At 42.0% G+C, this 24596-nt stretch overlaps 1 protein-coding gene across 1 annotated transcript in view; it reads right to left on the bottom strand.

Moving 5' to 3' along the window:
- Nucleotides 1-482: 482 nt before the first annotated feature.
- RBM20 (RNA binding motif protein 20) overlaps nucleotides 483-24596 on the bottom strand; it is a 95598-nt gene continuing 71484 nt past the window's right edge. Inside the window, exons 2-14 of the mRNA XM_058810725.1 lie at nucleotides 22645-23824; nucleotides 20962-21023; nucleotides 20713-20804; nucleotides 20270-20367; nucleotides 16290-16433; nucleotides 15230-15361; nucleotides 13362-13441; nucleotides 11869-12553; nucleotides 9912-10010; nucleotides 7832-8501; nucleotides 5350-5469; nucleotides 4532-4653; nucleotides 483-696 (exon numbers count right to left, since the gene is read on the bottom strand). Of these exons, the coding sequence (XP_058666708.1) occupies nucleotides 586-696; nucleotides 4532-4653; nucleotides 5350-5469; nucleotides 7832-8501; nucleotides 9912-10010; nucleotides 11869-12553; nucleotides 13362-13441; nucleotides 15230-15361; nucleotides 16290-16433; nucleotides 20270-20367; nucleotides 20713-20804; nucleotides 20962-21023; nucleotides 22645-23824 (3595 nt within the window). The 3' untranslated portion in view covers nucleotides 483-585. The remainder of the gene's footprint in view (nucleotides 697-4531; nucleotides 4654-5349; nucleotides 5470-7831; nucleotides 8502-9911; nucleotides 10011-11868; nucleotides 12554-13361; nucleotides 13442-15229; nucleotides 15362-16289; nucleotides 16434-20269; nucleotides 20368-20712; nucleotides 20805-20961; nucleotides 21024-22644; nucleotides 23825-24596) is intronic.

Genomic DNA, 24596 nt, shown 5'->3' with positions numbered 1-24596 from the left:
TCACACAACACTGCCAGTGTACAGTCAGTGCTTGACAACACAAACATTTGTCATTTCACCAAGCTCTAAGACATGGAGGTGGGTGCTGATGGGGTTTACATTATGCCATCTACTCACTAGTTTTAGCAAAATCTACTTTTATGCAAATCCTACTTCTCACTGGGGCAAATGGCTGAAGATATTTTAAGCAACATTAAAGCCTATAAATAGTCACATCTCCTTTCCTTCCAGCGTCCACTGGAGGATGCTGAGTGCTTCTAAGTACTCCACCTGACCTGACATGTTACATCAGAACTAAAACTTTAAGAATCCCTGAGAATTCTGATTTAATCTAGGAAACCACTCCCAGCACGCAGAGTGTGAGAAAGAATTGCTCCACTTCTAACAGATATGCCAGCATTGCTTCACCGTGGGAAACAGTTTCAGGCATTTTGGTTTTTAATGGCACTCTGGGCATAGATGCATGGAACATGCTCTTTATTTCCCCTCCTCTGTACAGTGCAAATTGACAGTTATATCATAGAAATTAAAAAAAAAAAAAAGGTATCAGCATTCACTCATTACAGCTCTTCCAGTTCATCTGCATCACAGTTTTTTCTTTGCAAAGTGAGGAACGATGCCAGTGTCATCCTGAGGCAGAGGGCTGCCTTCTTCCTTCATTTTCAGGCTCTCTTCTGCAAGCTGGGATAGATACTTCTGCAATCACATAAAAAAACCAAAGCATTGTTACCAAAACTGGAAATATTCAACACAGGATTCTTTATGCCTCTTCAGAGCTCTAACTCTTCCAATATCTCAAAAGGAAAAGAAAGCACACAGAAGCCCCATTTTGGTGAAAACTCAAGCTAGAAGATATGGCTGTGTCAGGCAAACTAGCTGAATACATGCAGAGCCTCAGAAGTTCAGAGCTTTACTGTGTGCCACAGGAGGAACTGGTGACAGAACCAGGAGGACTCCACTCCCCATCAGTCTGTATGACCAGACCTCACCTCTACTCTACTCCCCTGTGCTACAGGGCAGGAACTAACTCCACTGAGTCAACTGCATTCTGGTGTGTCAGAACATAAATGTGATTTCAGAGTCTTGATTTAAAGTTTATATATTATATTTTCAGCATGTCCAGCTCAGAGATACACCTTTTGTATGAGAACATTTTGTTTTAATGGAATAATCACACTCAGTAATAATCAACACAATTTAGCAATTTGGCTAGAGTATTTACCTTTATTGTGTTTCTCTAAGATAAAGCCTTTCACTGCTTTGGGTACTCACTGAGATTTAAAAGAACAGACATGGCCAGTGAGGCTTTCAGCCTTTTGGCAGTGCTCTTAGTTGGCAGAGCTGCACGCAAAATGGATGATGAATGGGTATGGGTCTCAAAATAGTGCTCAAACTATTTATTCAAGGTCAGGAGACATAGAAATGGATGGAAAGAAACTTTTTCAGCAACAGTTAGTGCAGAGACACCTGGGAAATTCCAGCATAATAATGTAGCAGTATTCTTTTTAATTATTTACACACATCACCTCCATTATACTCAAGAATAACTGATCTACACATTATTAGGATCATAAAACTCCTATTCTAGCTATTTTCTTATGCTGATTTATTTTGAAAAGGTCCTTTCACATCACTGCAAAATTCTCTACTTGCAGGATTTCCCCAGAGTACAGTTTACTCTTTGGCATCCATGGGGAAGAGATTAAATAAGAAATGGCTGTAAAAATCCTAAGGGCTGTGTTAGAATTGCCACATTCTCTCAGATAAATACAAGTTTTGAATATAAGAGGTTCATCTGAAAGTTACTCAGCAATGGTAATGAATGGACATACCCATGGACTGCACCCTTATTACTCTGACTAGAGAGACTGGGCTGTGGAAATTACACAACTCTCAGTCCTGATCTCTGGGTGCAAAATTCCACGTGGCAAAAAGCCAGAGTAAATGTTACAGTAGTATACAGAGATATAGGGACCATAAAGGCAGGGAGACATGTTCTGTACAGCATGAACTGTAATAAATCACTAACACTTGTCCCTGCATCAGATAACCCACGCTTTTGGGGCTTTTCATGAGCACCGACCAAAATAAGACTGAGTTCTATCCACTACCTTTAGCTGATTTTGCCAGCTGTCATGAGTACCACAAACAACAGATTTGAAATTTGAGATTCAGATTAATATATAGCAAAATGGAAGTCAAGTAAAAAAATGTATATTTTTTCATTTAAATACAAGTTTTGACAATTACTGCATAAAGCCAATGGAAAACAGGATGGAATATTGCACTGAGTTGCCAAGGTAGCTTCCACCAGATGAATGGTAGCTGGAGGAAGGGATGGCAAAAATATGGATTTTTTCGACACAGGAATTGCAGTGTATCCGTAAATACAAATATCACCTGGGAAAATAATTTATTATGATGAAGAGAATTAAAAATTACAAAAAGTCTGCAAGGCTGGCAAAGAAACAGCTGATTTTTTTAATCAGTGATTGATATTATTTGAGGGGCATTGTAGTTAGATAAAGTTGACTACTTCAAGACAAAACTATCACCATTTAAACAAGGCTTTTGGAAGAAAATTGGAAAACAAGCTGTTCAGTGTTGCATCCATATCCAAACACTGAACATATATTTTGGATGTGGCTCAAGGAGATCACATGAGAGACAACAAGTAGCAAATCAGCTATAAAAGACTCAAAGCTGTGACACAATTTGGGACACTGTTGTTGTCACTGGATGATGGCATTTGGCATTCAGGAAGGAGAACAGGAACACTGCAGCAGCACTCCCATAGCTGCACTACAGAGTCCCTAGTTCCTACATTGGTGGATACACTCATTAACTTGCATCATCACAGGAGAAGCCTCATATTCCTTGCAGAATGCATAAAAGATCATTATGGAGACTAAAAGGGTTCTAGCAGCACAGGGCAGTGATTTTAAATTTGCTAAGTTTCCATTTGAGCAGGCAAAAGTTGGACAAGACATTTACTTCCTGTATGTAGCAAGATAAGAGGTATGGCTCAACAGAACAGCCTGTTTTTATTGCTGCATTTGGCAGATTTAATTTTAACAGCTTTTATAGTCTTTGTTCTTTTATCTCAAGTCAGTGTTAGCTATCTCCCACAGTACTCACTGGAAATGTCTTAATGGGGAGAAAAAGAGGTTATTTTCACACTAAGTCAGTTTTAGTTGGGCCTGTTTCTTATGACTTTAACAAAATAAGGTAGAAAATTAAAAAAGAAAAATCCCTCTTCTTTGCATGGAACCAGTTTCCAGGGGCAGGAGCTGCAATCTTTCTTTAGAATGAGTTTCTTGGGGACAGACTTGCATGGGATACACAGCCTGCACTGAGTGGTGCCACCTCTGGTGAATCCCTCTGGGTTTTTTGTTTGAAGCAAAAAAAGGAATGCTAACTTGGCACCTGTTTTTCAAGCTTGCACTTAGAGGGTCCATTATGAGCAAGTATGAGAGCTCTGTAGGAAGCCTTTGGAAGCCAGAGGCCTTTGTATAATTACAGCTATGGAATTTCAGGAAAACCAAGAAGAAAATTCTCCCAGAGAAATGACTTGACTGTGAGTGTCAATGCCTACTAGCCAGCTAAGGAAAGAGAGCTATTACTTGAACAGAAGCAGAGTTACTGCATAGTTACTGTGGGCAGAGGGAAGGAGCAGAGAAAGGAGGAGCAGCCCTGCTTTGCTCTGCCATCACTTTTGCTAAGAGTATGAGAATGCCAGCACGAGTGTGTGTGTAGTGTACACACCCTGCTCACAGGCAGGACTGGGGGTGGGAGCCTCGAGGAGCCCTGAGCACGGGACATTAGGGCAGGCAATGCTCAGGCTGTTGTGACTGATTCTATTGATGGTGCCTCTCAAAAGCGACAAAGGCAGGTCTTTGATTGAACTGCAGGCACACATGGTCTCCCTGCGCTGTTACCAACTGCTGACGTGTTTTTGTTACATTCTTATGGAGCAACAAGCACTGACATGCTCCTGCACATCCCGATGGAAATGACCCAGCAGGGCTGCTCTGCACACAGGGAGGGGATTTCAGCAGGTCACAGGAAATGCCTGACAGAGCCCATGTGTCACAGAGAGCTGCGAACTGAAACATGCTGAGAACCCACACCAACACAGAAATGGCTCTGGCTATGATATCAGACAAATGCCATGTTTAATGCTCCTGATGTTAAGATGTACTGAACTGCTGGGGTCACTGCCAGTGACAGAAACATCTGGGACCCTCTGAAACAGGGAATTAAAGATCTGACTTGCATGCTGTGCTAGTCACAAGGACCAAATGTAGATGAGAAGTCTCTTTTTACCTATGATCCAGAAGTTGATTTCAAGGACCTGAGACTGAGAAATTAGCATGCTAATGATTGGAACTACTGAAAAGTTTGTTTACCTGAATTTCACTTCATCTGAATTCTGTCTACAGACTAAAAACTAATTTTTTATCGCATCATCTACCTTACACACAAACCATTCCACAAGCTTGTTGTTAGGTAGCTTCAGGTGTGTTTTTACCTGGAGATTTTTGTAGTGAACAGTACTCCTGCAGTGACTTGTCTTTGCTGTCTCTTCATTTGTATAGAAGAGTCCACAGAGCTTGCAGTAAAACCCAGTTCTAGGCACCACGAATTCCACGCCTGTTGAGAAATTCTGAATTACATTAAAGTGTCAGTTGAAATCCTATCCCTCTCATAATAAACTTGTTTTCAAAGAAAAAAATATGCTTTTTAGTTAAATATTAGAATAGGAAGACTGAATCCTGAATCACTTCTCTGATTTCCCTAATTTTGCAATATTGAGCTGCACTTTTAAATCTTGTGTATTGAAAACACACCTTTTCTCTTCTCTCTCAGATATACATGCTTTAAGATCTATTTTGTCATAATATTGACTGGAAACTTCACTCTGTAACCTCAAGGGCTAGAAAGGCAATAATACTGTTTAGCAGTAAATACATGTTCGTTACACAGATTGCTTTTGAGGATGTACTTCTTCCAGGTGTTTTGCTCATAATCAGTATTTACACAGTAAAGCCAATACTTCTGTTTATGCTTTATGCCAAAGACTTTTAAATTACTAAGTAATTTTTCATATGTATTTCACATATAGTCTAAGGGAACTTATTTCATCTCATCAGCTGCCTTTTGCCATTCATTTGGAATGAATTAGCAATGATCTAGAATCAAAAGGCTGTTTCTTTCAACAGCTACCCGTCTGTCATAGACTCTGTTCCTTCTCTCCTCACATCTGCTCTGAGAAATAAATATAGCGAGTAGCCTTAAAGTGACATCTTGTTGTAAGCCCTGGGTATTGCAGGGGGCGGCCCAACGTACCCAGGGGAATGCTGAGCTCGGTGAAGACGTCCTCTTGCTCCCAGCCTGCTGCAGAGGGCCTTTGTTTAGGCTCTACCTCCGGGAATTCCAGAGATCTCATTTCCAAGTACCTAGAATTTGCTTAACAAATGAATAAATGCATTGAATGAAAATAGTTTATTAAAGAGATGTTTGTAAAGCTTCTTGGGAACACTTTCTGGGTGGATCTATAAATGAAGTAAAATCAGGAAAAAAATGCTTTTCCATTCCAATCAGAGGCCTGTTTAGTGCAACTCCAGCAGCTGTGCTATGGTGTGCAGTCACTCTGCTTTCTCCCAGTAGACCATTTTTCTATTTCTAATTTAATGCTATGTTTGGAGGGGGTTTTGTATTTTAGTCTATAAACAGAGCTATAACATTACACACCTCTGGCAGAAGTATGGCCTGACTGCAGCTTTTTAATCACATATATTACTGCATGATCAGTGCTGCAGCTGGGCTGACACAGGGGCTGCTGAGATGGGATGGTGGGGGCAGCAGGACCTGATGAATACAATTCTCCAAAGCTGCCTTTTGTAGGATCCCTGCAGCATCATTGGCATCTTCTCCCTGGAGCCACTCCTCCCATCCTCATCTCTCCAAGGGATAGTTCCTGCTTTATGGCACTCAGCCACTAAAAGATTTTGGTTTCTGAATAGTAGGGATGGATGGTGGGTCCCTGCTGGCTGACACTAATTGACACAGCAGGAGATTCAAGATGTGGAAACACTGGGTTGGTTTGCTGAGGTAGATATAGCCAGTCAAAAGAACAGATGATGTCCCTTCCCATGATTGTTATCATATGAATTAATTTTATTTAAAAAGAAGAGGAATTTGCTATCACAAAGCTACAGAAATACAGATAAACTGGTCTGATTCTTCTTTTTCAGTCCTTACGTCAAAGAACTACTTTACTTGCCCTGACAAAATTTCTAATGGATTGCAAATTTCACCTAAATAAGGGATATATTTTCTTATAAAACAAACATGTTTTTGCCCAAACCAAACCTTTCCTGTCTTTCAAGTCTGTAGTTCAAAGATCTACAGTTTCTGGCTATGAGAATGAATTTTTCTTCACTTTTAAATATGTCTATTGCATGATTTAAAATAAAATAATATAAAATCCTAACTGGTTGGCTTTCAAGTTAACTTTAAACCTACCCCAGGATTCCAATATTGCAGCAGAGAACTTGGAAGACCCCCAGTAAGCTGGTAAGCTAAGACACTCATGGCCTTTGCAGCAACTGAAGCTCCACTTCAGTTGATTTCTGTGCTTCTGAGCTGGCAGCTGCATTGGTAGAGGGCCTAGAGCCTTGGAGAGCAGATCCCAGATAACGAGTCCATGTCTGAAACCTGGGAAGCATGAGAGGCCCTGGAGCTTCCAGGCTCCCTGCTGACAAGCTGGAAGCTGAGATGCTGGAAACACTAGTAAATATGCTCTTGAGACACCCAACTCTTTCATCAGCTGGCTGCCCAGGAAGCCCAGGAGAGCCAACTTTGCCCTGCCCAGTCCCATGGCAATATTATCTCCAAACATGCAAAGTCTGGCAAGGTGTCTTCAGGCCAATCAGGCAAGTATTAAAAACGAATGAGTTTCAAATCTGTCCTGGAGGAAGAAGTTAGCTCAAAATCAGATGCTCACATGAAATGCTTCCAGCATTGCACTCTCAAAAATCTTCCATCAGCTTCTTTTCAAAAGCCCCTGTCCATCACATGGGCTCTGGCAGCAATTAAAAAAGAGCATTTCTGACCAACATACTCAATGTAGTTTTTCACTTCATCTCACTATGCACAGCCCATTTTCAAGTATCATGGTAAGGAACTGAACTGACTTTCAGACCTCAAGATCCCTTTTTTCCTGACAAATATAAATAGGTAGCTATGATTACATTTATTGACATTATCTCACAGCACATCCTATCAGTTATATTAAAGGCAGCATGCAGTAGAACAGGACATGATAAAGCAAGTCCTGGCAAAAGGCATATATTTGCATGAACAGGGACTGAGAAGTAACAATCTATGCACGATATCCATATTAAAAATGCTTCAGTACAGTGTGTAAGAATACCCACCTTGTCCAGGAGCCAGCCAGACATTACAGATACTTTTCTGTTGACCTTCAGAGACTGTCACTCATTTCATTGACAATTCAAAATAAATTTAGCAAGGCACTGAAAGACTTCAGCTAAACTCATGTGAACCTTGACATGACAATTATAGCAGCTTATGCCTTTCAGAAAGCTTGCAAGCTGCTTATCATATTTCCTTTACACTATTCATCTAAGAGGCTCTAATGATTTAGCTTGGCCGAAGGCACTGGGGTTCTTTTACTAAGCTGCTCCAAGGACAAGCCTTGATACTATTAACGACACTTGTTCTTGTTAGCAATAAATTTCAGTCTACCCTCAGAGAAAACATGCAAGGCTCTCTGCAGGCAGAAGGGAAAAAAAGCAGTAGTTACCCTTGGCCTCTGGACACTCTTGGCTTCCATGTCTTGTTTCTTCACTAGTGTTTTTAATGAGCGTTTCCGTAATTTCTCTGCTCTCAGCTCCTTGTGATCCCATCTGTTTGTAATCATCTATAAATGCATCAGGGAGCTGGAGAGTCTCTTCTTTCAGATGAACAGAAGGTATTTGGTGATCTTCAGGCTCTAAACGAGTGTCAGAGCTCTTATCAATTTTCCCTTCCTTCTGCTGGCAATCAGACTCCTTAGCAGATTGGTCTTCTTTCAACTCCTCTGGCTTCTGTTCAGGGTCCAGATTTAGGCTTGATGCTTCAGTTACAGCATCATCATTATCATCATCCTCATCATCTTCCTGACAGCCACTAGAAGCTGCACTGCCCTTTGCTGTTCTGAAGTTTGTTTCTAAAGCTTTATGGGCAAATTTGTCGTCACTTCTTGTTAAGTGGCTGTGATCGTTTTTCAGTTCTAGCATGGTTGACATACAGGGACACATTTCTGAAGCAGCTTTATTTTTCTGATCAACTGGGACTATTTCTTCAAGCTCAGTTATATCAGGCTCCATAATTAAATCATCTTCTCCCACTTCATCTACTGTCACTAATTCCTCCATGTTAGCAGGATACCAGGTCTCACCTTCTATTTCACTTCCACTCTCCCAGTCTCGGTCCTGTCACAGACGTAAAACATTTGAGAGATTGGTGATTATAGTTAATCACTGTAAAAAGTGGTCCTTGAAACCAGGAAAAACCTTGATATGGCCATGTCTAACTCCTCTTGTGTTTTAATTTCAAAGAGTGATATGCCTTGGTGCTGTGATTTTAAATCTTATGCACAAGGACAAAAAAAACCTCTTGAATTATCACATAAACTTCTCTTTGTGAAGATTCTGTAACTGCCTTGGGGACTGCAGTCTCTCCAGTCCTCTGCTCCTTGCTTTTCTGTAAGCAGTAGAGCAAGGCACAATGTGTTACACTTTGTTATCCAATTGATGCTACTGTGTGATCTCCCTCCTCTGCCTCCTTCTCAGTGCAATGAAAATATACTGAACCCCATTCAAGCCACTGTGGCTTTCTCTTTCCTGGACCAGGTCCTTTAAATTCACATGGTGACTGAGAAAACATGGCTTCCTTCTGCAGTCATTTCCTTCCACCAGCAAGATCCCTCTGGCAGGGACTGTGCTGGGAGCCACTGGCCTAAACTTTAGGAAAAAAAGCAGGTTTACAGTTATACCCCAAGGCACATATTCTGAAATACCTCATACATGCAGTTTCAGACTTACAGGACTTAGGCACTAATACTGGACTTGTGAAGTCTTAGAATTAAAAGGTATATCTTACTTTTAAGATATACTTGCATCTTAGATTTCAACTCCCAGACTCCTTGTGTACACACAATCTATTAATAATCTGTATTCTCCTCCTGTTTGGCTATTCCCACACTTCCCCTCCTAGAATCCTAAAACAGCATGAAAACTCTGTGAGCTGGCACTGCTCTTGCCAGGAGATCAGTTTTCTGCAGCAACAGATATCAATATCTTCCATATTTGACCATCAACCCATGACCCTACAGAAATGAAGCTGGAGGAATTCCAGGGACATTGCTGTCCCCGACTGCAATGCAGCCGTAGGGGTGCTGTAAAGCATTATTTAATTAAAACCAGAAACAATCAGAAGACTGCTATCTATAGTTCAGAAGGCCAATGTTCTAAGCAGTATTCATCATATCTCCCCTCCTTCCCCACTAACTGACCACATCTCCTATTTTTGGGCAGGGTTTGCCAAGTTACCCACCTCACTTGGGCATACATTCCTCACAGCTGCCACTGCCAAGCGCTATGTATGTGAAGCAATGTACATGAGCAAAGAGTAACTAAAAAAAGAATTCTGGAGACTTCAGGAAAAGCTGTCCCTTAAAGCAGAGGTCAAGATAAGGCAAGCTAATTTTGACAACTTCCTTCATCCAACCCCTTTATGTGGTTTTTCATGAGAGGTTAATATTTAATTTGGGAGGACATTCTACCAAACCTGAGGTTTCAATCATTTTCTCAAAGAAGCTACACCAACAATGTGTCACCAACCTTCTCTTTCCTTGTGTTTTCCAGAATCTCTCCAGATTCTTTTCCTTGTTTATTATCTGAAGGTGAGCTCTTCACTGGAACTTGCTCCTCTTTTTCAAGCTAAAATAAATACATATACATGTATACAACACACAGTGGTGCTCTAGTATGTTTCTATTCTGGGTTTAGAGAAGCAAAGTCACTCACAAGGTCACATTCTTTATTTCTAAAGTTTATGCAAGTCAACTAGGCTGTGGGAAAAGACCCAACAATAAATTCCGTTAGCAGAGCTGTAGCTGTACAAATAAGAATTAAGAAAAAGAATTTTAAACTAAATTAGAGGTGTAATTTATATCACAGAGTTGGCTGAAAGACAGGTGGGGGAGAATGTCAATTCATTAAAATTTCCAGCCTCCACTCTTCTGTTCTCTACCCACATTTGTTATGTTGGCTCAGATGTGGTAAGGAGAGCAGCAGTGTTAAACACTGCAGAAGACCTCGACTGTTTAGTTTATTGACACAGCATCAGTTGAAAATGGAATTGGTTGTACAGTTCATACTTGGGAAGAACAAAACCACAGTACTACCTCATACTTAGTAAAAGAGGGACAAATCAAAAGTGAGTCCAAGACATACAAAACTATTTTTTCCTTTTAAAATAAATTACTAGCAATAGTCCCCAGAGAGGTATATCTTTAGCAAAGCCACTGTAAAACAACTTGGAAAACATGCAGAGGAGTGTGATTTAGGATGCTGTCTGACATTTCTCTCTGACGTCTCCTCCCAGGGAACCACACACCATAGTAAAACACCAGCCAAAGGAGAAAGATGATAAAAGGTGGTACAAACATGCTTATCTGGCATGAGGCAGTGCTGCTGCTGGTTACAGACTAGTGAGTTACAAATCTAGGAAATTCCACCAACTCAGCCCCTCAGGAGAAGAAGGTCAACTGGAAACAACCAACAATGGCCCTGGCAGCACAAAGGCACAAGCAAGAGATGGAGCCCTGGTCTGCCAAGCATATCTGCAGGCTCCTGTGCCAACAGACCTGAGGGTGGATGGCAGCAGCTATCCCTGGGGGACTCCAGGGGTGGCAAGGTGGCCAAGAGCCAGTAACCAGATCTCCAAGGGGTGGGGATGTGAGTATGGGCTGTACTCAGACCGAGCAAATGAGGTATCTGGAGGTGTTCCCCCTCCTACTTCTTCCCAGTGGAGAATCAAACCCAAAAACATTGCCACTTTACCACTGGAAGTATTTCTCCAGAGATTGCATAATTTTATAGGTGAGCTGATTCAGTGGTTTCTGTCATGGGAAGAGATTTCTGCCAGAACATTGAAGGGAGTGGTGTGAATTATCCCTGCCAGCCACAGTTGAGGGTAGGCACACATGATTAATAGAAACAATTGATCTGTTGAGTTATCCAGAAAGAAATGTTTCTCATTAAAAGTTCGTTCTCCATTTTGATAGTATAGCAACCACTTCCCTGTATAAATACTGTGCACCTCTTTAAAGTATTACTTAATTTCCAGATAACTCAGTCCTCCTCACTGGCAGCAGAAGCAGGTGATGGATGCAGAAAGAGCAGCTATGGGGCATTCTGCACAGAGTTAGGAGGAGGACAATTGCCTCTTCACACACAACCTGCATGCAAATAGCAGACTGTCACTTGGTTTCATTTGCAGCTGTCTGACCCCATCCCCTCATTTGTTACCCAAAGGTTCTATGCTAGATACAAAATGATAATGTCCATATAACCAATACCACAAGAGTGTAATAGATCTGCATGGTCTGGGCAAAAACACGGACAAGATGGCCTCCCAAGACTTCTTCTGTGACTACATTCCCTAATTTCATCATGGAAAAACATTTCACATTGCTGGCATCACACCCACAACAAATTCTCTAAGATATTTCAGAAAATGTATTACTTCACCACTTACACTTCCTCTTACATATAGTTTTAGATCTCTATTTACCTCGTTCTCAGGTGGTTTGGTTTCCTTTACATCACTGCCTTCAGCAGTAGCATCTTCTTGGTCTTTTTCAGCTTTCTTCACCTTATTCTTATCACTTTGTTTTTGCCTGGAGCCCTCAGATGCTTTGCTGTGCTTCTGTTCAGCTGCCTCCTCCCTGGCAGTGTCCTCATTGTAAGAATGCCTGCGTTCCCTTAACTTTGCCTCTTCCTTCCTCTTAGATCTCCCAGGTAAATCCTGCAGCTGCCTTTGAAACTTGTCAGATTTTGACTTAGAGGATTTTCTGTAATAATCATCTTCCCTGTTCTTGTAGCCGGACAAAGGGTGAAGGGACCCAGGGGAACCAGTCTTTAAGTATTTTTCTCGGTGTCCTCTGCCTCCTTCAAGCCGTTCATCCAAATCAAACTTGTCCAGTTGTCGGGAGTAATGTTTCCTCTCGTGTACCCACGTGTCCGTCCTGTCCCTCTTCTCGTCCCCATTCTCTCGCCATTCTCTGCTATCTCTTTCCTCTTCCCGTCGAGAGTAGGGGGACTGATCCCACGCGTCTCGCCCATTTCCCCAGTCGGTCCTGCTGGTCCCCAGCGGGCTGTGCGGTGAACTGCACGAGGTGAAGCTGGGCGTGTGGGACCGGGGTGACAGCGAGCGGCTTATGGGGCTGCGGGAGCGGGGCCTCTCGGTGCCGTACCTGCTGCAGGGGGAAAAGGCAGCTACTGAAACTGGCTGACCCACTGCTGTCTACCAATTCTTGTACACTGGAGGCTCATGGGGACTGCCCTGGGGACTGCGAACCTGAGACCCCAGGCCTTTCACAGACATGCACTGCACAGCTGCAAACAGTGAACAGGAGAAAAGGCAGTGTCATAGCCACAGAGCTTAACTAAATCCCCACAGAACTGTCAAGAATACATTCATTCATTCTTAAAAGCATCTCAGAAGGGTTTAGCATTAAAAGCTTATAATATATTAATACCTTTACAATGACCCTAATGTGTATACCCATAATACTCACTCAGCTAGGGCATCTCTGACACAGAAGTGACAAAGACCACCTGTTTAAAAGAGATGTTTTTGGACTGTGATTCCTCTCCCGTTTTGCTGAAAGTTCCAGAAGTCAGAGATATCAGAAATGTACCTAAATACATTTTAATCTGAACTGCCTCCTTCCCACTTGGTCTCAAAGCACCCCCAGCCTTTATGCTTTTCAGTCAACAGGGAGGAGAGTGGAAAAGTTTCATTTTTATGCTCTTCACATGCCAGACATACCTTCTGAGACATAATCAGTAGGAAAGAATTAGTTTCATAACATGCACAGTTTCAATTGGATCTCATTATACAGGCCCTGTACCAACTATTGAACTGTATAAAAATAGATACTATATTATAAGTGAAATCCCAGTTAGGAAAGAAAATTAAATATGAGAGGGAAGCACACAGATAATGCTCCTTATATCTGCAGATTTACAGACTTTCAGTTCCAAACTTTGGAGAAACTTTACCTGTCCACTTCACGCAGCAGGTCCCTCTCCCTCTGCGAGTGGATGTCCTGGATAATAGCAGCCACATTCTTACCGGGCTTCTAAAATAAACAAAGACACTGTTTAGCATGCTGCCCTACTCTCCAAGCTGACACAGGTGATTTGTCCTTCAAGAAACAGTATCCATGCTTCACTGAATTATTCTAGAACTAGAAATACTTAGTTTCAGTGTTGTGGTTACACTCTCTTTTGCAGTTGCCTTCTCAACAGCACGATCAAAGCAGTAAAATGATACAAATGGAAAATTTGCTCCATTACGTTGTAGCAGTCTCTCTTCATATTTGGCTGCTCTAACAGGCTTTGAAAACTAGCTTGTTTTCAAACCTTGTTACACAATCACTACAGAGCATTTTCTAGGAACTGGATCTAAGAGGAAACAAACCAGACAAATTTTTCTGATACAGAATCGAATATGTATAGCAGCCTATCTCTGATCCTCTAGGTATGAACTGCCTTCTCTTGATCTCAGAGTTATTCATTCTGGATTATAGCTCTAAAGGACTATGTTTAGACAAGGAGAGCTTCAGACAAGCTAAGTGCAAGATGTATCCTGGGGTGTTGATTACTCCTAGGTAGGATGCCCTACACAGTCTGGAGTGCTCACAATTCCTCAAACACTTGGAGCACACACAGATGAGCAACATAATCATGCAGGAACTCAGCAGTTTGTAGCAGTATGTGCTAGCTCATGACTATTTCCTTCTTGGTATTTTTATTTGCTTGCTTTCTTTTGCAAAGCAAAATGATTCCGTGACCTGAAAAATTGTCATTGGAAAAGCAGAAAAATCTTCCTGGAATCTAGGCAAACTATCACATTCCTCTGGGTAACTCCTGCCTCTCTGTCAATCTCCACCACCAAACATCTGAACCCCTCCCTGTGCCACATTAGGAAAGTCTGCCCTGATTTATGAACTTTTGGCAACTCATTTTAAGTCTCCTTAAGCTAGTATACACATACAGGAGAGAAAGAGGCTTTTCCAAAGGTCAAGTCAAACTATCCAAGTTCTTTTATTTTTTTTTTCCCCAAGGCTCATAAAGGACTCTTAACATTAAATTGGAACATTACAGATCTGTTCTACAAAATAACTTTGTGCTGTGTTAGGTAATACAATATGGAGCTCTTAAGCTCTGCATTGCCAGTTCTGGTCCAAGTCACCATGAAATAAAATTACTCTCTTAGTATTACATGACAGTATATAAGCCTCTATAAATACTTTCACAAGAGCAGTGATCTCTGGACATCACTCAAGTGTCCAGAACAGAAGTGTCACACACTCTACAGAAAGTCTAAATAATATTGCTCTGGTCTGACTCTATGTTAAATGAAAAAAACCCTCATGTTTTATAACTTAGGTCATTCACAAAAAATAAAAAGAAATCAGTATTCTGTTTAGTCCTGTTACCACTGCTTGGTGTCAAGACTGCTATGGCTCAGGCATGGAAGCAGTGAAAAAAGTACTGTTCTGGGCTTAATGCCTGACTAAAAGGATAGAATAATCTTATTTTTGCTGACATGTTGTATCTTACACATGGCTGTGTTTTAGATCTTTGTTAGACCAAGGAGTCTGCTCACAATGAAGTTCAGAAGGGATTTTTGAAATAATGGTATGAAACGATCATAGAAAAAGGGGTCTCTTCCAAGAGTTACAATTTAGAATAAGAGCAAGTGTAAAAGATCAATAATATACACTGCTTAATTTATCTTTATTTCTTTTCCCATCATATTCAAGCATTAATTAGAAATCAGTAATCAGCAAGAATCTTTTAAAATGTATTCACCAGATGTGCCATGGAAACTCATATAATTTGATCAAGAATGACCATCTTACCTTCAGCTGTAATTCCTTGTATCTTTTAGACATCCTAATAAGTAACTTGTCATCATTTATCATAGCAGGTTTTTCTTTGTAGTACTGTACCATGGCTTGGGCTGCTTCACTGTAAGCCATTTCCAGAAAGGCCTAGCACAAATGGAGAAAACTTTACAATCTATTACATAACTAAGAATACAAAGTAAAAGAGAGAAAAGGCAGCATAATAAATTTTCTCTGGATGCTTCTCATGCAAAATGTCTTGGTAGTACAAAATTGGGTAGCTTTCCAGGCCTGAAACTGAGATTATAATAGTCCATTCCATTTCTCTTTTTTTCTTTAACTGCAAATAATGGTTTCAAACCAGCTATTAAAGCAAATATGTCACCTTAGAAGATGGTTCAGTTAAAAACAAAATGACTGGTATCTAATCTTCCTTGACTGGCAGTGTTCAAGGCCAGGCTGGATGGGGCTCTGAGCAACCTGTTCTAGTGAAAGTGTCCCTGTCCATGGCAGGGGGTTAGAACTAGATGGTCTTTAAGGTCTCCTCCAACCCAAACCATTCTATGATTCTGTGATTTTTACACATTACAATCTCAAACATTTTCCACCAGCATGGATTCTACATCCATCCATTTTGTCTGCTGCAGGAATGTGAGAGAAGATATTCTATTCTTACCAGCTTACACCACTGATACACTTAAGATACTTAGAGTATACTTAAGCTACTATAAAGAACAAGAGAAGTCTGAAGTAACCCTAACAAATGGCTGAGAGAAGGCAGGAAGTAATTCACTTTTAAAAAAAATTAGTAGAAGTACAGATTCACAACACTTTTTCATTAAGATTGCCAGTATTTTTAAAACAAGAACTTGTTTACATGTGGTCATGTTTACATCCTCATCTAATTCAGTGACCACCAACTTTTTTTTCACTTTGAGAGCAGACTTCATGTATTTAAGTTTCTATTACTAAATCAGAGGTTTCCCCCCAAAGACTGTCTTCATGTTTATGTCTTTATATCTTTATGTCTTTTTGCCAACAGATGTCAACCCTGGTAACCCCAAATGTACAGTACCTGATTAGTAGATTTCATGAGGATATAGTTGGTGACCTTTCCAAATGGGAGGCCCAGGTTAATGACATCATTCTCTGTGCAGCTTCCCTCAGGGAGGTTGCAAATGTGAACAACTCGACCCAATGTAGATTTCCTCTGGGGAAACTGGGGGAAAAAAACCCAACTTAAACCAATGTTTGTATGTTAGATATTTTCTCCACTAGATAACATCTTACATTTCTGCAAAAAAATTATATGCTGTGCTCACCTGCTATTAAGAAAAAATATTCTTGCATTTTTCAATCCTGGTTTAGAAGTACAAATGGAAATGGAAATGTTTAGCTGCAGTCCAATGGAGTCTCTGTCCTTGGACTTTGCATAGTCCAGAGAGGATTTCTAGAAGGCAGACACCTCCTTCAAACAGGATCAACAATACTCCTGCAAAAACTAACTACTCACTGCAGTCCTTGCTGAATTTATGGATATTGGAAATCACTGCATGGGTGTTCAGGATAGCAGGGACTAAATAAAATCCTTCTTCACGGAACACACTGGGTGGGGGGTAAAAGTGATCCCACCTGACTTGTAAGAGGACACACAGCTGTACCTGGGGTTAGAAAACCTGCTACTTTTCCCTCTAACTGCAACAACACACAGGAAGAAGGACTTCCCCCTGGGGGCACAGTGAGCAGTGGACATGCAGAGACGCAGAGCTCCCAAACTGGGCTGGCAAAGGCACAAAGCACTGGAGTGGTGATCACTTCCCAAGGGTAGAAGTCTATTTTGGAGTGCTGGGGCAGTTCTGAAAGAGCTGCCCATCTCCCTGGCATGGGAAGCAGGCTCTACACCCCCTGTGCAAAAGACATCAGGGTACAGCCAGAGAGAATGTTAATTTACCATAGCTAATGACAAGCAAAACGTCACTCACACAGGATTAAATCTTTCCAGACTACCTCCATGTTTATGACCTCTCCATTAGGATTTTACTGAAGAAGTAACTCTACCTTCATTTAAAATTGTGCCATTCAAGGGAAGATGCAAATCATGTAATCTTGTGGGATCAAGTTCACCAGAGCCATCACAAATGTTTGGCTTGTCAGCAAGTTCACAAGTTACAGAGCTAATGTTATCTTATTTACACCTCCATCCTGTTGCCTTCCCTTCAGACTTCACCACTTAACCATTTGTGTATTTTTGCTGCATTAGAACCCTGCATTACACAGTGATCTGCTACTGAGCTTGCATCTCACAGAGCCCACTCAGGTGCGTAAGGTAAGTCAAAAGAGAAGTGCAAAAGTCCAGAAGTTAGGTTTTTATTCTGGCAGAAAAATAACAAAGACCTGATCCTGAAAAAAAGATGCAGCAATTAACTCCAATTGAACAGAAAAGGTAGTGATGTCTGCACACATCTGGCAAGGCAGCATGTAGCACAGAAGAACACTGCTACAGCTGGAGAAAAAGGAAACATCAAATGCAGTCCCAGTGTAAGAACACTCCAGATCACCAATCACCTCCTGTTTGTTTTGTTAGATCTGTTAAAAGATGATATGTAAGAGTCAATTGGACTAGAAAGGCTCAGCTCTTCAGTGCCTGGGCTCCGGAGCCCACGTTCCCACACACAGCCCTCAGTACATTAAATCAAACAACTGTAAGACATTGCCACTTCCCCACAATTGGCAATGGCTTAAATGAAAATGCTATGCCATAAACTTGCTGTAGTTCTTGATTAAGAAGTGGTCACATACTCGTGCCAGAAGCCAACAGGCTGCACCAAGCAATAATCTTGTCAGCTGATTGCAGTTAAACTGGATCCATCCATTAAACAGAGCTGTAAATCATGGCCAGAAAAGGAATATACCCTTTCCATATCTACAATCAGGAAGTTAGAGGAGCTGTTACATGCCAGGTGTTGCATGTAATTTTCAGTAATACTCAAAGTTAACTTTCTTGGCAACCAATGTCTACAAGGGGTTACCAATGCAGCTGCATGGCTATTAAAAAACCACAAATCTAAAAAAAATTATGTACAACAGCAAAATGTACCTCATATTAATTACAATATTATTTCACTCATCCAATCTGGTTATTTTTAATTACAGCTGTTTTCTTACATTTGTTGTTGCTGCTTCTTGCTTTTCAAATTCTTTATCCCTTTCTTGAGCTTCACATGAAATTTTTTTATAAAGATAGTAAGAAACAGCCAATCTCATCCCTGCAGTGCTAATGGCTCACCACGCCCAAGTGAAGACTGGTAGCACTTGCCTTTTACAGAGGGATAGAGTTATTTGCAGATGGACAGCACAGAGCAAGCTCTTCCAGAAATCTGAACACTTTGTTTATGATTACATGCAGAGTCAAGTGTAATCTCCTACTGCTCAGTTAAATGGCAGCAGCTTAGCTGAAAGTGAATACTACCATGCAAAGGTGTAATAAATTATAAGCCACCTGGGTTGCAGAGTGAATGACAGCTGGCAAACTTAGTCTTAACACCTCTAATATAGCTCCCTGTTCATCCAATAGGCTTCTGAAGAAAAAAGGGATTTACAGCATCCAGGAAAATCAAAGTTATTGTTTCTTTTATGTCTCAAAATACTGCAGGTCATTCAGAAGAGGACTCCTTCAGACAGCTTAAATGATAAATAGTGACAGATTCTAAAGAGAAATGACACTGGTATTAGCAGTGATTTCATTTGTTGCGAAGTTGACAGACATGATGAAAAGGAACATTCCTCTGTGCCCACTATTAGTCCACCTCTGACCTTGGAGGCAGCTGTCATGAGCAGCTCTGCTCTTTGCTGGCCTGCACTCACAGTGCCTGTGACAGGCAGAAGCTGAAACCCCTTCAAATAACCTCTTGCACAGTAAAAACTGCACTGTAGAAAATTGGCTGGATTAAGGAAATCTGTGTGAACTTTCTGCAAGCAGTGCCTGATGAACTCCAATGAACTGGAGTGCCACAGGGACACAACTCAGCCTGGCTTTTCAGTGTCTGAGACCACATCAGGAGAGATATATACATAAAAGTTAACAAGGTGAAAAGTTGAACCCCTGGATTACTGCTGCTATTCCATGAACGCCTTAACATAAGTCTTTGGTGTGTCCAGCTCTAGTTGTAGCTTTCTGATATGTGATGAGTTTCATTTTATGAGTTTCATAGCCCTAACAACTTTGTATTTTCATTATGAATATGGTTTTTTTCTCCTCTTTTAAAATGTTTCTGCTTTGTCAGTGTAAGAACTCCTTTTAATGTTGGTTCTTTTTTCTGGCATTTTTTGACTATAGAGCTAGGAATTCAAGTGTGCATTAGAGCAATATAAAACTGGGTACCTGTGCTGAAAGCAGGCAGGGACTAATAAACCTAAACCATGGAAGGCTCCACATCGAAACAAACTTGCTGAAAGGCTACCAGTGACAGCAGAGGATATAAATACTACACTAAAATAAACTAAGGAAAAGCTAATCCAGTATAATGAACTGATCTGGGACCTCCAGGAGAATAACAGTGAAGCTGCAGCCACTGTCCATGCCACTGTTGCTACCTGGGAGAAGGACCTCAGTATGAGAGAGGCAGACAGCAATTGCTACAAATAACCAGAGAGATAGAAGGTTGTTTTATGGGCTCAATATTGAAGATAACTCAAAATTAATCTAAATCTTCATCCCAAACTGAAGCTGACCTTCCTGGGTCAAAAAGACTCAGATAATGGGGGAAAAAAGTCAATGGAAAACACACACAAACCTATTTACCAACCTCCCCAAATAACTCTGACAAGCAAACATCTGTTAGCACTGGAAAAAACAAAGCAAAACAAAAACTACAATCAAGTTCATATTCGGTCAAAATCAAAAGCATAAAAGAACTGTAGGGAAGTTGAAATAACATTCATATTCAGACTACTGCCTAAAAGAAAGCCTTCAGGGTTTTAATTCCAGTAAGCAGAAGTGGCTTCTACAAGAATCTTCTACAAGAAACAGAGACATCAATTTGCTTAGGTACTCACTCTTACCCCTGATGGAGGAGAAGAAAATGTAGGACCTGGCTGGCCAAAGGATCTTGCTGGTGTAGTGATAAAAGAGGTGCCAACATTTGGTGGATAATCTAAATAATGGATTACACACATTTCATTAAATCTTGGCTCATATTAATTGCATTAATGTGCTCAGTAAACAATGCCCCATTTACATAGTAAATAATTTCATAGTCTCTACACTAAATTATACACTGTTTTGTTGTAGCATGAAAACTAGTTATTGTTTGAAAGAAAAATAAATTCATATTTCAAAGGACACAGTATTGGCTTTCATTATTTTGTGCACAAGTTCTCAAAATTTTTCCTTTGAAACTTTTATCACATTTCATTTTAAAAACACAGTTCTCCTCAGAGACTCATTTCCTCTTCAATTAAAAAAAGTGTTTTTAACTACTGCACATACAATTATTCACCTTCGATACTTGATGGATTGAAAACTGCTGCATTATTTGGTGATAAATGCAATGTTCCATCTGCTGAGCTTAACATACACCGGATACCAGTGCTGGAAAAGAAAGAAAAGAACTTTAGGGACATGCATGATATACCAAAAACATTAAAGCTTCATTGTTAGGCAGTAAATTCCCAGTGGAAAACCACTGAAGTAAGGGATATTCTGTTAGAAATTCACTTTGAAGAATACATTTTAAAATAATACTTACTTATCTGAAAAAGCCATACATTTTTGAATGTGAAGACTTCCCTTAATGTGCTGATCCCAGTCCTACGTTGAAACAAAGAGACAATGAACACAGGAAAAATCCTGAGACAAATTTACAAAAGATTATTCTTCCATTCAGTTTACCTTATTCTAAAACCAATACTGAGATGCTGAAGAAACCATGTGATGTCAGAGCCAAGCACACCTTCAACCAATGCATTTACTGATTCATTAATTGAATATTATCAATTATTTTACAAAAGGAAACCTTCTCTGTATTAGCTTTTAAATTCAGTGTATTTCTAGTAATGAAGCTATTTAATTCTTGCTGAAGACCTCATCCTGCAAAGTGCTAAGCACCTTCAATTCCTGCAATGTCCGTAAAGAACGTGTTCAGTATTCAAGGCAGCCGGGACAGTGCTTATTATTTCACTAGATCAGCAACATTTGTGAAAGTACACTTAGCTATTTACATTTCTATGATTCAATTGAGGCAGGCATTAAACACCAACTAACAGATCTCCTGAAACTCACTGCAATGGCATTCCCCCTGCACTTTTTAAGTGTTCAGTGAGAAAAACAAATGCCCAGCATGCCCTAGACAGGGTCTGCTTCAGCCCAGCACCACAAGCTGCAGTAAACAAAGCAAAACACTTTGTAAGCCATTGCTAAAAGACTAAAAAGTAAACATGAAAGCAAATATATTCAAATACCCCAAATCCCCAGGTTTTTTAGAGATCAGGTACTATTTAATCTGCTGGTCATTTTCCTTCTTACATACATGCTGTTATAATTTTATTGTCAGGCCACCATCAGCATGAGAACACATGCCTTTGTGGTTAGGTGCTGGTCCTGTGATGTGAGAGAAAAGGTCACAAGCACTTGTTGAGCAGGGCTCACCAGGAGGCCAGAACAACCATGGATGGCTGTGGGGCTCAGAGGGCCACTTAAGTGGCCTTCTCCAGACTTGACCTAAAAAACGTGACCTACAACACACTGCCTGGGAAATTAGGAAGCTGTTTCTTGAGGGTGAGGTTGAATTTGGAGCTCCCTTGGTAATATGAACAAAAAAGTGAGAGAGAGCACAGTCTGTACTACATGTGCAGAGCAGCTTCTTGCTTTCAGGTCAAAGTCCCTGGGGACCCTGAGACCTAATTTTCTTGTGAGACACAAGGAGGACAAATTTCCTACAGAGAAATAGTTAAAATAAGTTTACAAAAAAAATGTGTTGGTTTGTTTAAGAAAGCTGCTTCCATGAGGCTGTGTTAGGCAAAAGCCTTTGGGATCAGAAAAAGAGAAGCAGATGAAACTACAGACATGGGGTTGCAACACTGGCTTGAGTACTGGGGGATCAGCTTCAAGCTCCTCCCTGCCTCACTTTGGGCCCATGAGGTGAGCTAGGACATAGCTCAGACCTCATGTTTTTACATCAGTGCTGTAATCTCACCATCTTTCACGGCAGCATGTGGAACAAAACCCGATCTCGAAGCCCCAGTAACTGCCATGAAACAGATGTACCATGGCCTCAGCAAAACTAAGGCCTTTTGTTTCTTTGTCTCTCAGGGCACCTCTGTGGTGATGGACACTGGCAGTGAGGGGTGGCAGAAGCTGGTGGCCAGATCAGTCACCTGACAGCCTGTCCAAGGGTCTGACCCATGCCCAGGGACGCCCTCAAACCACTCACCTTCAGATCGAAGATCTTCTTGTCGCACAGGGCGCAGATGTGGGGGAAGTGGAGAGGGGCCACACCGCGGAGGTCGCCAAGCTGGTGCGGCGGCAGGGAGCGGGTGGGCAGGTCGGGTGTGCCGCCACTGCGCTCCTCCTTCTGCCTCATGCGAGGGCTGCCGAAGCTCTGCGCGCTGTGGTTGAGGCGGCTGAAGGCGGGGGGGGCGGCCGTGCTGAACTTTGTGTCAGGTGTCGGCTCTTCGGGGTTGTACAGCTCGTTTCTTATTTCATACTGCTGCTGACTCGCTGACGGCCACAGGCTGTCGCCGGGCATGAGGTCAGGCTTGTTTTGGCTGGGGAAATTAGGGATATTTTCCCACTGGTTGCTTGTACTGCTGCCATGCAAGACAGGGCCGGGATCTCCTTTCGGATGGGAGCCCGTGTGTGGGTCGCTGGGGAAGGCCCGTGCTGCACCGAGCTGTGCTGCTGCCCCGTAGGACTCCTTGGGAAATGTCACTGCCGCCTCGTGCTGCAGCTGGCCGGGAGCCCCAAAGTGACTCTCGTAGCGCGGCCCTGCTGCTGGGGTGGCAGTGTGGGTGCCGCCAGCAAGGAAGCCGTGCTGGCTGGACTGTTCCCCCTCTGAGGCAAATGCCTGAGAGGTGGCAGTGACAGCATTTTGCTTGTTGTACTCATAAAATCCCCCTGCAGCAGTAGATGTGGAAGCCCCTGCTTTGCTGAGACCCACCACCACGGGTTGCTGGCCGGAGGTCGGAGCCATGACACTTCCAAAGGGATTCATGACGATTGCGTTGGGTGCCTGGGCCTGGACGGCTCCCAGACCTCCCCCTGGGGCAGTTAAGGCCGGGCTCTGGGCAGAAAAGGCAATGCCACCAGAGGGGAACCTCGCGCCAGCGATGCCAGGCCCCTGGGGCGGGCCTGCGCTGTGGCCCTGTGGGGCGCTCATCACCGTGGGGTGCCTCAGCTGGTTGAAGAGTGGCTGTGACATGGCCACTTTGGAGAGCACCTGGTTGAGGACAGTGGCAGCGGCTGGGTTGTTGGTGACAGCAGTCTGAGCCAACTTCAGCCTGTGGAGCGTGAGCTGTGCCTGGAGTTGTGCCAGCTGCAGGCTCGCCGGTGAGGGGAGCAGGGGGCTCGGGGCGCCAACAGAGAATGGACTCTTCTCCAGGAGTTTGGCAGCACTGCAAAGGATCGGCATCTGGGTTAGCCAAATTCACCCCACACCTACCTACGCCCACCTCCTGTGAAAGCCCAGCATGGGATACACAGCTGCTGCCAGAGGTTTAGTGTATCCAAACTCAGGGAAAGCAAAGCCCATACAGGCCCTCCCACACCGTCCCCAAATCAGCAATTTTCCCCCTTTTCTGCACTTCATGCAACCTGCAGCCCCCCTGCTGAGACATCACTGATCCTGACTGATTTTGTGATACCTTCATTATTCTCTTTTCCTACAAAGCAGGTAATGTGAAGAAGAGGACATCAAATGGGATTTTAAAGCCAGCCCCTCAGGTATTTCCCACCTAGCACATCTGGCTGCATAAAGCAAGAGAAAATATTCCACATGCATTTATTTTGTTTACAGTCCTTGTGTTATTAATCTGAACAGCAGCTTGTTCTGTAACAAAGCCTATAGTTTTGCAAATGCAAATATAGAGGACGAAAAAAGTGAATGAGAAGCAACTACAAACAAGCTGTCCTCAAGAGTATTCCTTGTTCAGCTAGAATCAAAGACAAAATTTCTGCAGCGCCAGCTGGTGAAAATCAAGGTCTTTATACTTCCTAGAAATAAGAGGTACACTCAGCGTTGTCCTTCAAGTCTCATACATGGGATGAGTAAATTATTGAATTGCCTGCTTGAACTCCAGAGTTGGGAAAACAGAAGATGAATTTTTCAGGCATATGGTGGTTTCTTGCTTTGGGAAACACCTTTGAGATATCTCACCAATTCCCAGC

The sequence above is a fragment of the Ammospiza caudacuta genome, chromosome 9 (assembly GCF_027887145.1).
Source record: "Ammospiza caudacuta isolate bAmmCau1 chromosome 9, bAmmCau1.pri, whole genome shotgun sequence".
NCBI classification, from domain to species: Eukaryota; Metazoa; Chordata; class Aves; order Passeriformes; family Passerellidae; genus Ammospiza; species Ammospiza caudacuta.
This window is presented reverse-complemented; position numbering and strand designations above follow the sequence as displayed.